This window comes from Phoca vitulina, unplaced genomic scaffold (assembly GCF_004348235.1).
Source record: "Phoca vitulina isolate PV1807 unplaced genomic scaffold, GSC_HSeal_1.0 scaffold8, whole genome shotgun sequence".
Taxonomy (NCBI): Eukaryota; Metazoa; Chordata; class Mammalia; order Carnivora; family Phocidae; genus Phoca; species Phoca vitulina.
The window spans coordinates 36,383,194-36,397,266 of NW_022589711.1; the positions used below are offsets into that span (position 1 = coordinate 36,383,194).

At 37.6% G+C, this 14,073-nt stretch overlaps 1 protein-coding gene across 1 annotated transcript in view; it reads right to left on the reverse strand.

Annotated features, from left to right (window-relative positions):
- The window catches only part of SPICE1 (spindle and centriole associated protein 1), a 53,019-nt gene extending 42,286 nt beyond the window's left edge, over nucleotides 1–10,733 (reverse strand). Inside the window, exons 1-3 of the mRNA XM_032406552.1 lie at nucleotides 10,650–10,733; nucleotides 3,487–3,585; nucleotides 157–204 (exon numbers count right to left, since the gene is read on the reverse strand). Of these exons, the coding sequence (XP_032262443.1) occupies nucleotides 157–204; nucleotides 3,487–3,585 (147 nt within the window). The 5' untranslated portion in view covers nucleotides 10,650–10,733. The remainder of the gene's footprint in view (nucleotides 1–156; nucleotides 205–3,486; nucleotides 3,586–10,649) is intronic.
- Between the last annotated feature and the right edge of the window lie 3,340 nt (nucleotides 10,734–14,073).

Sequence of the window (14,073 nt, forward strand, 5' to 3'; positions counted from 1 at the left end):
TCCAGATGATATGCTTTTCAATTTCATATAGACATAAGCAAGATTAAATATAACTGAAGAACTTCCAGGAAGTACCTCTGGTTTCTATTCTGAAGGTCAGAAACCCAATATCAAATAAAACACTGAACAAATCTTAACTTTTGATATTAAACTTACCAGATCTTCAGGAGTTGCCCGATGAACTGTTAGGTCATTCACAGTATTCTGCAAAAAAAGAACTTTCTTTAAAAAAAAAAAGTTTTCCTACAAAATATTAGTATATACTGGATTTTTTTAAAAATAGGATTTCAATGTTTATTCACTTTCTTTGGGTAATTTTCTTACAGGAAAAATTTTCTTTAAACTAGGTTAAAAACATTTAAAATCAATTTTAGTTTATTTTTGATAAATTCATTTTCCTTTTTTTTTTAGAGGCCTTTTTAAAATTTTTTTAACTTTTTTTTTTTAAGTAATCTCTATGCCCAACGTGTGGCTCAAACTCATGGCTCTGAGATCAAGAGTGGCATGCTCTACTGACTCAGCCAGCCAGGCACCCCTCAAAAGCTTTCTTTTATTAGTTTAAGCCTGACACACCTTTTTTCTCCCACATGCCAAATGGGCCTCAGTTAAAAAATTATGTACTTAACTAAGCATGCTAACCTCCAAGAAACCTTTCTTTGAAGAGTTAAGGGATTTGTCTGATCATCACATTTAGCAAGATAAAATTGCTATTTTAAATTGAAATAAAATTATTTCTATTTTTACATAATATATAAAACAAAAGTGTTTAAATTAAAATGAAATGTTAGTTTTATTATTCAAACTTCTTACCATATTTGTTCACATTCTTCAGAGAGTTATGTCACACCTATGAACTTACATTGTTCATTTATATGTGGTCAGGTATGAGTACATACTAGATTTTAAAGGCTGAAAACAGGGGCACCTGGGTGGCTCAGTCGTTAAGTGTCTGCCTTCAGCTCAGGTCACGATCCCAGGGTGCTGCGATCCAGCCCCACATCAGGCTCCCTGCTCCGCGGGAAGCCTGCTTCTCCCTCTCCCACTCCCCCTGCTTGTGTTCCCTCTCTTGCTGTGTCTCTCTCTGTCAAATAAAGAAATAAAATCTCTAAAAAAAAAAAAGTCTCTTAAAAAAATAAAAATAGGGACGCCTGGGTGGCTCAGTCGGTTAAGCAGCTGCCTTCAGCTCAGGTCATGATCCCAGAGTCCTGGGATCGAGTCCCGCATTGGGCTCCTTGCTCAGCAGGGAGCCTGCTTCTCTCTCTGCCTAAAGCTCCCCCTGCTTGTACTCACTCACTCTCTCTCACCTATGCTCTCTCTCTCTAGCAAATAAATAAATAAAATCTTTAAAAAAATAATAATAATAAATAAATAAATAAAAATAAAAATAAAAAAAAACAGAGGCTGAAAACAGATTCAAAGTCCTGAGATGAAAAAGACTTCCTGTCCAGGAACCAGTATTCTCAATTTAAATATTAATATGGATTATTTTTAGTTTTCTTATTAAAAAATAACAGGCTATTTTTAGGTATCTTACAGAAAATAAGCACTAAGTTTACCAAGCAGGCATATATTATATTAAAACAATGAATAAAACAGGGTAGTTATGTAATTCAAAATGAGTAAGTTTAACTAAAATTGTAGTTTTCAAACTGCATTCCAGAGAATGAGGCACCTCTAAAGATTCCTAAAAGATAAACTGTTATCACTATAGAGGGGTTAAATTTGTGTGCATGCAAACAACTTAAGCATAGAATATATCATACATAATAAGGGATAAAGTTTGAGGGCACTGTATAATTTCATAAAACGTGAAAACAGTCACTTATGTAAAAAGGCACTAAACCAACATGGCAGGTCTACCACACCCCATAACTCCAGGAGCTACCATTATTATTCTGGTCCATGTAAACAGTACCCCTTGGGATTGTGCAATGCATAACCTACACAGCTTGAAGTAGCTGCCCAGCAATCTGGCCCTCTCCAAAGTGACTTCAGCCATTTTGTTATACAGATTTGGTAAGGCAGGAAATAAAACAAGTTAGAGTTCTACTTCCAACAGATACACAGAGAACTGGATCTGGTGAAATAGATTCTGATATATTCAAAGACTTAACTTTTTGGCCATAGTTTATATTTAGCTCAAGGGTTTTCTATACTAAAACTGTTATTCCTTTCATATTAATTTAGAAAAGCACAAGATATAACCATAAGATCTTGAGATTTTTAATAATCATAATAAAATTCAGGCATATAAGGGTTATGCTTGGACTTAGTTCTCATGGGCGAAAATATAATTTCATTAATACTACTACTGCTTAAAATGATTTTCTTCTGAAATGGCTTTTAAATATAATTTATAAGCCATTTCAAAAACCATCTCACTATTTTTATCAAAATAGTATTATTCAGTTTGATCTCTCCTCCTTCATTTACTATTTACTCCCAATGACTTAAAACTACTTCCAAGCTTAGTCTACAAAAAACAGATTTTTCCAGCACCGGAGATAATAAAAAGCAAATGAGGAAAATGCAATTTCAAATGGTGGGTTTCAATTATATTTTGAGCAACAGCAGCAAATCAAAATAAATACTAAACTTCCCATAGTAACCACTCTGAAGTGGGTAACTTTTAAGTTATCACATGCATTTTTTTCCTTTTAATCAGTTTCATTGCCTTAGAATCACACCCTAATAATATCTTATAGCCAATCAGATGAAAACAAAGCAATATAAACGTAGGTTAAGTCCCCCTGAGCCACTTTAAAAAGGCTGTCAGTTTGCCCAGAAGTTTCCAAGTCCAAAAGAATCCCTGAGATCCAAAATAGTCCCTAACTAGTTGCTCTCCACAACAGAAAGAAAAGACACCTAAAGTGTCACGGTTCAAACTAAAGTACCAAGCTGTGAAAGATAAAGATGCCCTTGATAATACCAAACAGTAATCAGAGTGGGAGCCAGGGATCATATCTCCCAGGAACTTGAGACTTGTCTTACATCTTAAGAGAATCTTTGTACTGAAACTGACCAGCTTCTGGAGGTGAAAAACAAACAGTTCAAGAAGTAAGAGAGCAAGAATCACCCGCTTTTTCAGCCAAAAATGCCGCTCATATGATTATGATGTCACTGGTTGCTATGGGCAAATCTTAAAAAAGTACCCAAAAAAATTCAGACTTCAGTGACACAGGTTAGCTCCAGTTGCCTTAAAGCAGTGTGTTCTCAAAGTGGAGACAGGGCGACTTTTTAAAAACATACTCCCCACCCTCTTAAGATTCCCTCTTCAAAAGAGGTACAGGTTATGACCTTGACATGTGGATTCTTAAAAAATCCCCGAAGGATTCTGCTCTTCCTTCCAGGATCTGGGATATAACGCGCCCAGAAATCCATTCCACCCTATCACATTCAGAGCACTGTCTCAAGTGACCAGGGCCATGTCATCACATCTATTCCTCCAGAGCAATCTGACAGGTTTATTATCCCATCTAGACTTACATCCCATTCTTGCTTCACTGATGTTTTCTTCTTCTTTACCTTCAGCACTTTCCTTCCTCCTCCCCGAGGACCATAACGGTTCACTCTGACAAGTGACATCTAGAAGCAATAATCATATCAAATTTTTAAAATACAAGAAAAAGTGGTAATTAAGTATCGCTGGATGGGGACAAAGACATCTAGGAAAATAAACTTTAAAGTGTCAGAAGAAAAATTTAAGCATAATGAAAGAATCATCTACCAAAATACTTGGTTCTTTCACTTCACAATTAGAAAGCTGTACTGATAACTATGATAAAACAGGTTTCAAGTTGATAACTTATGTATATTTGCTTAATAAAGAACTCCAGGAATACAAATTATGACTTAAAGCACAGACCTACGACAACAGGCATAAGCTTTGTCATCAGTTACAAACTTCATAATTAACAGAGAAAATGTCAGTCACAGGCTAACAATCTGAAAGCAAAAGGAAAAAGGCAAAGAGCACTTAAAATCACTACCAGATACATATGTGTTTACCTAAAAAAAGGTGGCTAAATTTTAGAGAACAAATGAGTTACATCATTTCTTGTATATTTCCACACAATACTAAGTGGGGGTAATTACTGATACTAAACTAGCATTTGGAAATTGCCAACATTTGCTTGGCACTCTTAAAATAGCAATGCTAAGGACACTGGACTAAATATCACACAAAATTAGAATAAGACTCATAGTCCCTGTACACTAGGATTTTACAATACATATGTGTGACTTTTAACAAGCAACACATATACATGACACCCTTTCCAAAACTTCATTACACACTTTCATTACAGAACTTTCGAGCTGACCCCCTTATTCCAAATTATCCTAAAATAAAGATGGTAGTATCTTCCTTAAGTACATTTAAAAAAAATGATTTAGTAATTAAAAACATCTAAATGCAAGTATTTTCAAGAGCTTCTCCTCAGTCCTCTTTGCTTTGTCTTATCAATCACATTGACTCCTCAAACATGTTATCTATTTTCAGGGTTTACAATCCGGCAAAAGAGATAAGTGACATTTGAGAATAACATTTAATTGTCTTATGGTGATGGTAATGAGGACAGTGGAGGTGGTGATAATGATGGCCTTAGCTAACACAAGTCAGGTACTGTTCTAAGCAAGCTCTGCCCACACAGTATTTCCTTTAATCCTAACAGTAATTCCATTAAGTATTTACTATTTATTTTACAGATGAGAAAGCTAAGGGACAAAGAACTAACCAACCGTGAAGGTCACACAGTAAGTGGCAGAAACATAAATGCCATTTTAAAAGATACGGAATAGAGGAGTGCCTGGAACAGAGGCTCAGTTGGTTGGGCAACCAAATCTTGGTTTCCTCTCAGGTCACGATCTCAGGTCAAGAGATGGAGCCTTGTGTCAGGCTCCACATGCTCAGCGGGGAGTCTGCTTAAAGATTCTCACCTTCTACCCCTCCCCCCACTCATGTGCGTGCACGCTCTCACTCTGTCTCTCTCAAATAAATAGAAATACCTCTTTTTAAAATAAACAGGGCACTGGGTGGCTCAGTCAGTTAAGCATCTGCCTTCAGCTCCGGTCATGATCTCAGGGTCCTGGGATCAAGCGCCTACCCCCCTTCGGGCAACCTGCTCAGTGGGGAGTCTGCTTCTCCCTCTTCCTCTGCACCTTTCCCCTGCACGTATTCTCTCTAATAAACAAAATATTTTAAAAATAAACAAACAAGTAAAAGATACAGAATAGAACTAAAAATCCAAAACAAACCCTTACATTTATGGTCAGTTTCTTTTCTTTTTTTTTTTTTAATTTTTTATTTAAATTCAATTAGCCAACATATAGTACATCATTAGTTTCAGAGGTAGTGTTCAATAATTTATCAGTTGCGTATACCACCCAGTGCTCATCACATGTGTGGTCAGTTTATTTTCAACAGAGGTGCCAAGAAACAATTCAACAGAGAAAGAACAGTCTTTTTGATAAATGGTGCTGGCACAACTGGAGATCCATATGAAAAAGAATGAATTAAGACCCCTACCTCACAACATATGTAAAAATTAACTAAAAATAAGTCACCAACTTCAATGTAAGAGATAAAAGCACAAAACTCCTGATAGAAAACATAAGCATAAATCTTCATGAGGCAATGGTTTCTTAGCTATAACACTAAAAGCACAAGAAACCAAAGAAAAAATAAAGTGGACCCCATCAAAATTTAAAACTTTTGTGCTTCAAAAAATACCATCAAGAAAATGAAATGACAGCTAACAGAATGGGAGAAAATATTTGCAAATCCCATCTGATAAGAAACCCGGATCCAGGATATATAAAAGAAACTTAAAATTCACCAATAAAAACACAAATATTCCGATTTTTAAATGGCTAAGGGAGCTAAATAAACATTTCTCCAAAGAAGATACTACAATTGGCCAATAAGCACATGAAAAAATGATCAGTACCATTAGTCTTTAGGGAAATGCAAATCAAAACCACAATGACATACCACCTCATATCCACTAGAATGGTTATAATCAAAAAGGTGGAAAAAACAAGCGTTGGCGAGAATGTAGAGAAACTGGAATACTCATTTATTGTTAGTGAGAATGTAAAATAGCACGGCCATGTTGGAAAACAGTTTGGCAGTTCCTGAAAAAGTTAAACTCAGTTACCACAATTCTAGTCCTAGGTATATGCCCAATAATTGAAAACTTACGTCAATACAAAAACTTGCACGTGAATGTTCATAGCAACATTATACTCTTAATAGAAAAAAAGTAGAAAAATCCCAAATGTCTACCAGCTGGTGAATGGATAAATAAAATATGGTATATCCATACAATGGAATATTACTTAGCAACATAAGGAAGTAATGATATATGCTATAGCATAGCATATGAACCTTGAGAATATTAAGGTAAGAAAAAGAAGCCAGACACCAAAGGCCATATATTGTATGATTCTATTAATATAAAATGTCCAAGGTTAGGCAAATCCACAGAGACAAAAAATAGACAAGCTGTTGGCAGGGTCTGGAAAGAGGAGGGAATGGAGAGTAATTGCTAATGGGTATGGGGTTTCTTTTTGAGGTGATAAAAATGTTCTAAAATGAGCCAGTGGTAATCAATGCACAACTCTGTAAATTTATTTAAAAGCTCTGAACTGTAGACTTCTAAGGGGTAAATTTCATGGTAAGTTATATCTTAATAAAGCTATTATTTTTAAAAAGACATGGAAAAATATAACAGTTGTTCAGAAACAGTTTCTAATGTATTTTACTCTTTAAATAATGTATTTTACTTTTTAACTCTTTTACTCTTCAATTTACTCTGCAGAAATAAAGAATCATCATAAAATGTCACTAAATCTGTTGGATGAATTATACATCCATTAAAACTGTATTAAGAAAAATGTTTAGGGGTGCCGGGGTGGCTCAGTCATTAAGCGTCTGCCTTGGGCTCAGGTCATGATCCCAGAGTCCTGGGATCGAGCCCCACATCGGGCTCCCTGCTCAGCGGGAAGCCTGCTTCTCCCTCTCCCACTCCCCCTGCTTGTGTTCCTTCTCTCACTGTGTCTCTCTCTGTCAAATAAATAAATAAAATCTTTAAAAAAAAAAACTGAACAAATGCCTGTGTATTATTTGTGGGAACGTGAACAGGCTTCAATTTTAGCATAAGAAAATGTAACATCCAAAAAAACCCCATATTCACTGACAAAAACAGTGAATGTGTTCCCCCAAAATTCATGTTGAATCCTAACCCCCAAAAGTGATGGTATTAGGAGGTGGGGCCTTTGGGAGGCAGAGCCCTCATGAATGGGACCAGGGCTGTCATAAAAGAGGCTCCAAAGAGCTCCCTAACCCCGTTCACCATGTGAGAACACAGCAAGAAGATGGTGGCTAGGAACCAGGAAGAGGGCCCTTACCAAACATGACCATCCTGGAGACTTGATCCTGGACTTCACAGCCTCCAGACTGTGAGAAAAAAATTTCTCGTTTATAAGCTACCTAGTGTCCGGTATTTTGTTATGGAAGTCTGAATGGACTACAACAGTCTACTACTGTTCCCTTTTTTTTTTTTTTAACTTCAATTGAGCCTAGCAAAGGGGGCTGTGGTTACTCTAAGATGAAATGCAATGAATAATGCCATCGTATGATCCCTTACCCTTGAGTTTGGAAAGGATCCACGATTTGTTCTGGGTTTTTTTCCCCTGTGATTTGTTTTATCCAATAAAACAAGGCAAATGTGAGAAGAGGTCATTCCTATGATTACATTACGCTATACAAGTCTCTGTCTTACAAGAGCAGAGCAAGAGAGTGTCTCCTGCTGGCCGTGAAGAAGCCAAATGCCACAGTGACTGGCTGTGAAAAGGGCCAGAGGGCCGGGAACTCAGACAACTGTGGGCAGCCGGAGGGGAAAGTCAGTCAAGAGACCCCTCAGGCCAATGGGAAATGAATTCTGCCAAGAACCTAAGTGAGGTGAGCCTCGAAGCGGACTTTTCCCAAGCTGGGTTCTAGATGAGAATGCAGACCACCAACACCTTAATCAGAACTTTGTGAGACCCTAAGCACCTTACCCAGCTAAACCATGTCCAAATTCCTGCCTCACAGAAATCGTGACATAATTAATGAGTATTGTTTTGAGTCACTAGGTTTGTGGTAATTTGTTATACAGCGTAGGAGACTAATATACTGGCCAACTCTAAATTCCAGCCTGTGTGTGCTAAGATCACAAAGGGAGAACTAAGCTGTAACGTGGGAACAACGCTTGCACTGAGAAGTGTTCTCTTAAACATCATCAATACAAGTGGGCATATTTTTCTTAACCCAGGATCAGACTCTGTGGTCTAACAAAGAGCTTTTGAGCTATTTACAGAAATCAGATATCGTAAGGGAGCTATAGTTTACATGCTTAAGTGTGAGACTGTAGAGATATGCTGATGGTTTATAGTACTAAGGAATATAAAATCAGCACAGCCCAGAAAATCTAGGCCTATTTGAAAAAAATCTAAAATATTAATACTTTCCTGATAAAATTATTTGAAAAAAATCTAAAATATTAATACTTTCCTAACTGATAAAATTACTGGAAAACCTTTCCAACTCTAAAGACTCCCACTCCTGTTTCCACAACACTCTTTCTCTCGGTTTCTCTCCTATTCGTCTCTTCTTTGCAGGCTCTGTTGGCCCCTCAGATACCACATAATCAAAAAGCTGCACACAGTTCTATCCCAACCCTCTTATCTTTCCATTGGATACCCCCTCTCTTCATCCAATCATTGTTTTTGAGAATCTATTACATGCCAGACACTGACCAGGCACGGGAGATAAAACAGTAAACAGGTCTAATATGGTACAAGCTCTCATGGAGCTTACTAGAAAGTAAGAAAGGAGTTCACACCTTCCCTCAGTGATCTCACTCATACCCTTGAACAAAGCTACAAATGCACTGGGCACATAAACACACTGTGAAAATGAGCCCCAAATTAAGGATCCACATTTTTCCTCAACACACCAAATGCTCATTTCCAACTGCTTTCTGTGTCTATTTCCCAAATATCTCACATACAATGTAGTCAAAATACAGCTTATCATCCATGTCCCCTCCCCACCAACCTCTAGTTCTTGATATATAATTGGCATGCTCAGTCAATGTCTGAACTCAACTGAACTTACAGAATTACCATCCTTCTGGTTGCTCCAGTTTAAAACCTTAGCATCACCTTCTATTCCTTCTTGTCTCTTAGCCAATCAGATACCGGAATCTATTCATTCTTTCCCTGAAATATCTCTCTCATCTGTCCCCTCTTCATCTCTACTACGAATGTTTTTGTCCAAGCTCTTTCTCCTAATTGAACTTCTTCACTCATTTGCCACTTCATTACCCATTATTTCAACAAATATTTTGAAAGCACCTGCCAAGAACCAGGCACAAAATACAACAAGAAAGTAAAATAGTCTGCACCCTCACAGAGCTTAGGGTTTATCAGAAGACCACAATTAAAATGAGTAATTACAATAAAAAGGGAGTAAATTCAGTGTCATGTTAATACCTAGCTTACTCTACACAGTAAGAAAAGACCACTATATCCCTCTAATTGCTCCCAAAATGTTTAAGCTGAGAGCTAAAGTATGAATAAAGCTAGAAGTGGGGGAAAGAATGTTCCAGGAGGGAGAAAAGGCATTTACAAAGGGTTTGAGAAGTTCAGTTTGACTAAGAGATTTGAAAAGGTGAGAGGCTAGAAAGAGGTTACAAAGAAAGGCAGAGGACAGATCATGGCCTTCTAAGCTACAGCAATTTAAACACTATCCTAAAGAACCCATAGGAAGCCACTGGAGGATTTCAGGTAAGGAGAGTTACGATGAGATTTAGCAAATCCACTCTGGCTAGTGGAAAACCGACCAAAGGGAAACAGGACCCCTTTCCAAACACTGTCCCTGCAATCAGTATTTTACCCCGATATAAGGATAGAGTATAGCTCTCGGCCCTTTACTTTCTTCCCCACAAGATTTTAACGGCTCCCCCCTACAGAGAGGAATCCAATATGCACTCGGACCCTCTGCCCTCCTTATGGTCCGGCTGACCCTCCTTAACAGTCTGTGCTCCTCTCACCCTCCCACACATATAACTCTCGCCTTTACAAGTCGTTCCACCCATCCTTTCTGCTCCGCGTGGAACACCCTTCAGATTTTCACTCCCTTCTTCAAGCGGTAACTCCACTCACTAATCAAAACTCATTCCAGCGGCCCCTCCTGATAAACTCTTTCCTGACCATCCAGTCGACTAACATGACCCTCCCTGTCCCCAAGTACCCTGGGTAGCCTGTCTCCTGCTAGACTGCAAATTCCTTGATAGCTACAATACGGTACCCCCCAACTTCCAGCTCTGTGCACAAGTTCCCGACAGCGCTGCGCACACTCAGGGTGCGCCTAAGGGGAGCGCGCTAGACACCAACACACCCAGACACTCATCCTGACACACACAAACACTCGCAAAACACAGAGTCACGGCGCGCTTTCCGATGTAAGGATCCTCCACCCAGGCGCCTAGAGCCCCAGGGAACAGAAGGGAGACGCCACCACCGTTTTCCCCGCCCTGCAGCCCGGTCCCTAAGGCTCGCTGCGGCTACAGGCTGCAGGCCTCCGCCACGTCGTCGCAACCTGCCTTGCCGTTTCCCGACGGCCTCCTCCACCGCCACTAAAACTTCAGGCTCCAGAACCGCCCAGCCCGCCACAGGTTAACGCAACCCGCAACTTCCGGGATGTTGCCTAGGCTACCCGAGCCCCGCCCCCACTCCCTGGCGTATATCCGGTGAGGCCAGTGCGCAGGCGCCTCCCAAAGCCTGGCAGAAATTATGAGACGAGTTGGCTTCTGTGCGTCCGTCTTTCTTCCCCGTGCTCTCTGCAAGATTCAGGGCAAAGCTGTGGAGGGTCGGCATGTAGCACTAGCCAGTTTCTCGTGAATTTTCTAAAAGACAGATGTCGCTCTCCACACCAAGCTTCACATATAACATTTACTTTCACCTTTTTTTTTTTCCCAAAAATGTTTATACTGTCTACAAATGTGCCACAGACTATGGTAGGTCCTGCGGAACCTAAAAACAGTCAAGATCCCTGTCCTCAGTAGGCTAACTGCATAGTAGTAAACAGCTATCAATGACACAAATGTAAAATTAGAACAGTGACAAGTACTAGAAGATACTTACTAGATACTAAATTTATAGGAGTATTTGTAGGAATTATTCAGGAAAACTGAAAAGTAGATGAGTCAGCTACCAGGGAAGAATAAAACATCCCTGCAGAGGGAGGCACATATGCGAAGCTGTGTGGCACATGCAAAGAACTGGAAGAAGTTCAGCGTATCTGAAGATGAGAGAGCAGTGGGAGCTTGGGGTAAGGGAAGCTGATTTAATAGGCCAGAGCCAGGACAGGAAGAGCTGTGTGGGCCATGTTAAGGACTTTACAAGCATTTTATTTGAAAACGGAGTTAATTTGCTCCAATATGACAGCTTCCTTTAGTCCCTGGTTTTCTACTGTTAAGACACATCCATACAGGGATCAGCAAATACATATTCAGCACCTTCTAGATGCTAAGAACTGCCTTCTAATAGTTTCCACTCTGATTGGGAAATAGATATTACGTCTATTGATGTAGATATATTCGCTGATCAATCAATATAATCATTCCCTGCATACATCCTCAACTCCCTTCCCCTCTCTGAATTACTGTAATACTGGGCAAAGCCACAATTCTGGCCTTAGCAAAACTACACATTAAGTGCCTGCACCTTTGCAACTGAAACTGGAAGAAGAAAAACACCCAACCATGTTGACTTTAAATTCATGATCACTAATTTTAAGTGTGCCCTTTAAGATGCCCAAAAACCATATTAAAGATCCCCCTCCATTGATTTCTCCTACCTTCCTACATGACAACTTTATACCTTCTATCACATCCAACATATCATCCTCCATCCTCAGTCTCAGCCAGTGATCTTGCTTCCTAATTCATTGAACACTGAAGCAATCTGAAGAGAATTTCCATAAACTCCCATTGCTAATTTAATCCTTCTATTGCATCTTTACTCACAAACCTGCCTTCCAAAAGCTTAACAAAACCTAAACACAAGAAAGATGAAGAGCATTACATCAGTGTACATAATAAATTACACATTAATAAACAGTGATAATAAAAAAATTTTAAAGCACTCAGAGAGAAACATTACAGAGAAACAAAAATAAGGATAACATATTTCTCATTAGAAACATTGCAAGTGAGAAGACAGAACAGTTAAATATATTGAAAGGAAAAAAAAACTGTCAGCCTAGAATTCTATATCTGACAAAAATATCTTTTTTTAAATGAGGATAAAATAAAGATGCTTCCACACATAACTGATAGACTTTATCACCAGCAGATCCTCACTATGAGAAATGTTAAAGTAAATACTTCAAACAGAAGGACAGCGATACCAGATAGAAATCTGAATCTACACAATGAAGAGCACTGGAAATAGCTGTAGGAGTAAATATATACAATTATTTTTCTTATTATTTTAATCTCTTTAAAAGTAACTATTTAAATAAATATAATAAAAATGTATTGTGAGGTTTAAAATATATGTAAAAGTAAAATGCATGGCAACAATTGCATAAAGGCCAGAGGAGAAAAATGGAAGTCTGTTACTGTAAGATTCTTATATTATTCCTGATGTGTATAATATTACTTGCAGGTACACTGTAATAAGTTAAATATGTATATCATAAAACCTAAAGCCATCATTAAAACACTAAATACTAAAAATACTAAAAATTACTTGACTAATCTAAAAGTAAGCAGAAAAAGTACAAAAAAAGGAAACAAAGAACAGGTGGGAGAAATAGAAAACAAATAGCAAGATGATAGATTCATATCAATTATTACATGAAATGTAAATGGTCTAAATACCCTTATTAAACGGCAGAGATTGTCAGATTAGATTTTTTTTAATTGCTGTCTATTAGAAGAAACATAAATGAATATAAAAACTGAATTTTAAAGTACAAAGATAGAAAGATATATCATTCCAACACTGGTCAAATGAAGTTGGAATGGCTTCATCAATATTAGATGAACTAGTTTTCAGAGCAAAGAATATTACCAGGGATTAAAAAAAAAAAAATCATTTCATGATGGCAAAGAGGACATTAAGTCAAAAATATATAAAAATCCTAACTATTTATTCACTTAATAAGAGAGCTTCAAAATAAATGAAGCAAAAACTGATGGAACTGCAATATAAAATTAAAAGTCCACAATTACAATCAGAAATTTCAATGCCCTTCACTGAACAATTTATAATACAAATAGGCAGAAAATCAGCAAGGTTATAAAAGACTTTACAACACTATCAACCATTATGACCTGATTGACATTCATAGAACACTAGTCCAACAACCAGCAGAATCCACATTCTTTTCATGTACATACAGAAATTTTAGCAAGATGAAGAATAACCTGGACCATAAAACAAATTTCAATAAATGTAGAAAGATTCAAGTCATAGTAGAAATGTTCTCTGATTACAATGTAATTAAATTAGAAATCAGTAACATAATGATTCTTGTCAAATCCCTCAAAATTTGGGGAAAAAATAATACACATCTTAAAAAGCCATTAGTCAAACAAGAAATCAAACCAGAATGTATTTTGAACTAAATGAAAATGAAAATACAGGATATCAAAATTTGTGAAATGTAACAGAAATAGTACTTCAAGAGAAACGCATGGCACTAAACACCTATATAGAAGAAAAAGTCTCAAATCAATGACTTCAGAAATTAGATAAATAAATTTTAAAAAGTTAAATCCAAAGTAATAAGAAGAAATAAAATAATAAAGATAAAACTGAATCAATAAAGTAGAAAGGCAAAATAATAAAGAAAAATAATGACAGTGATAGTTGAATCTTTTTTTTTTTTTTTAAAGATTTTTATTTATTTCACAGAGAGAGACACAGCGAGAGAGGGAACACAAGCAGGGGGAGTGGGAGAGAGAGAAGCAGGCTTCCCGCCGAGCAGGGAGCCCGATGTGGGGCTCGATCCCAGGA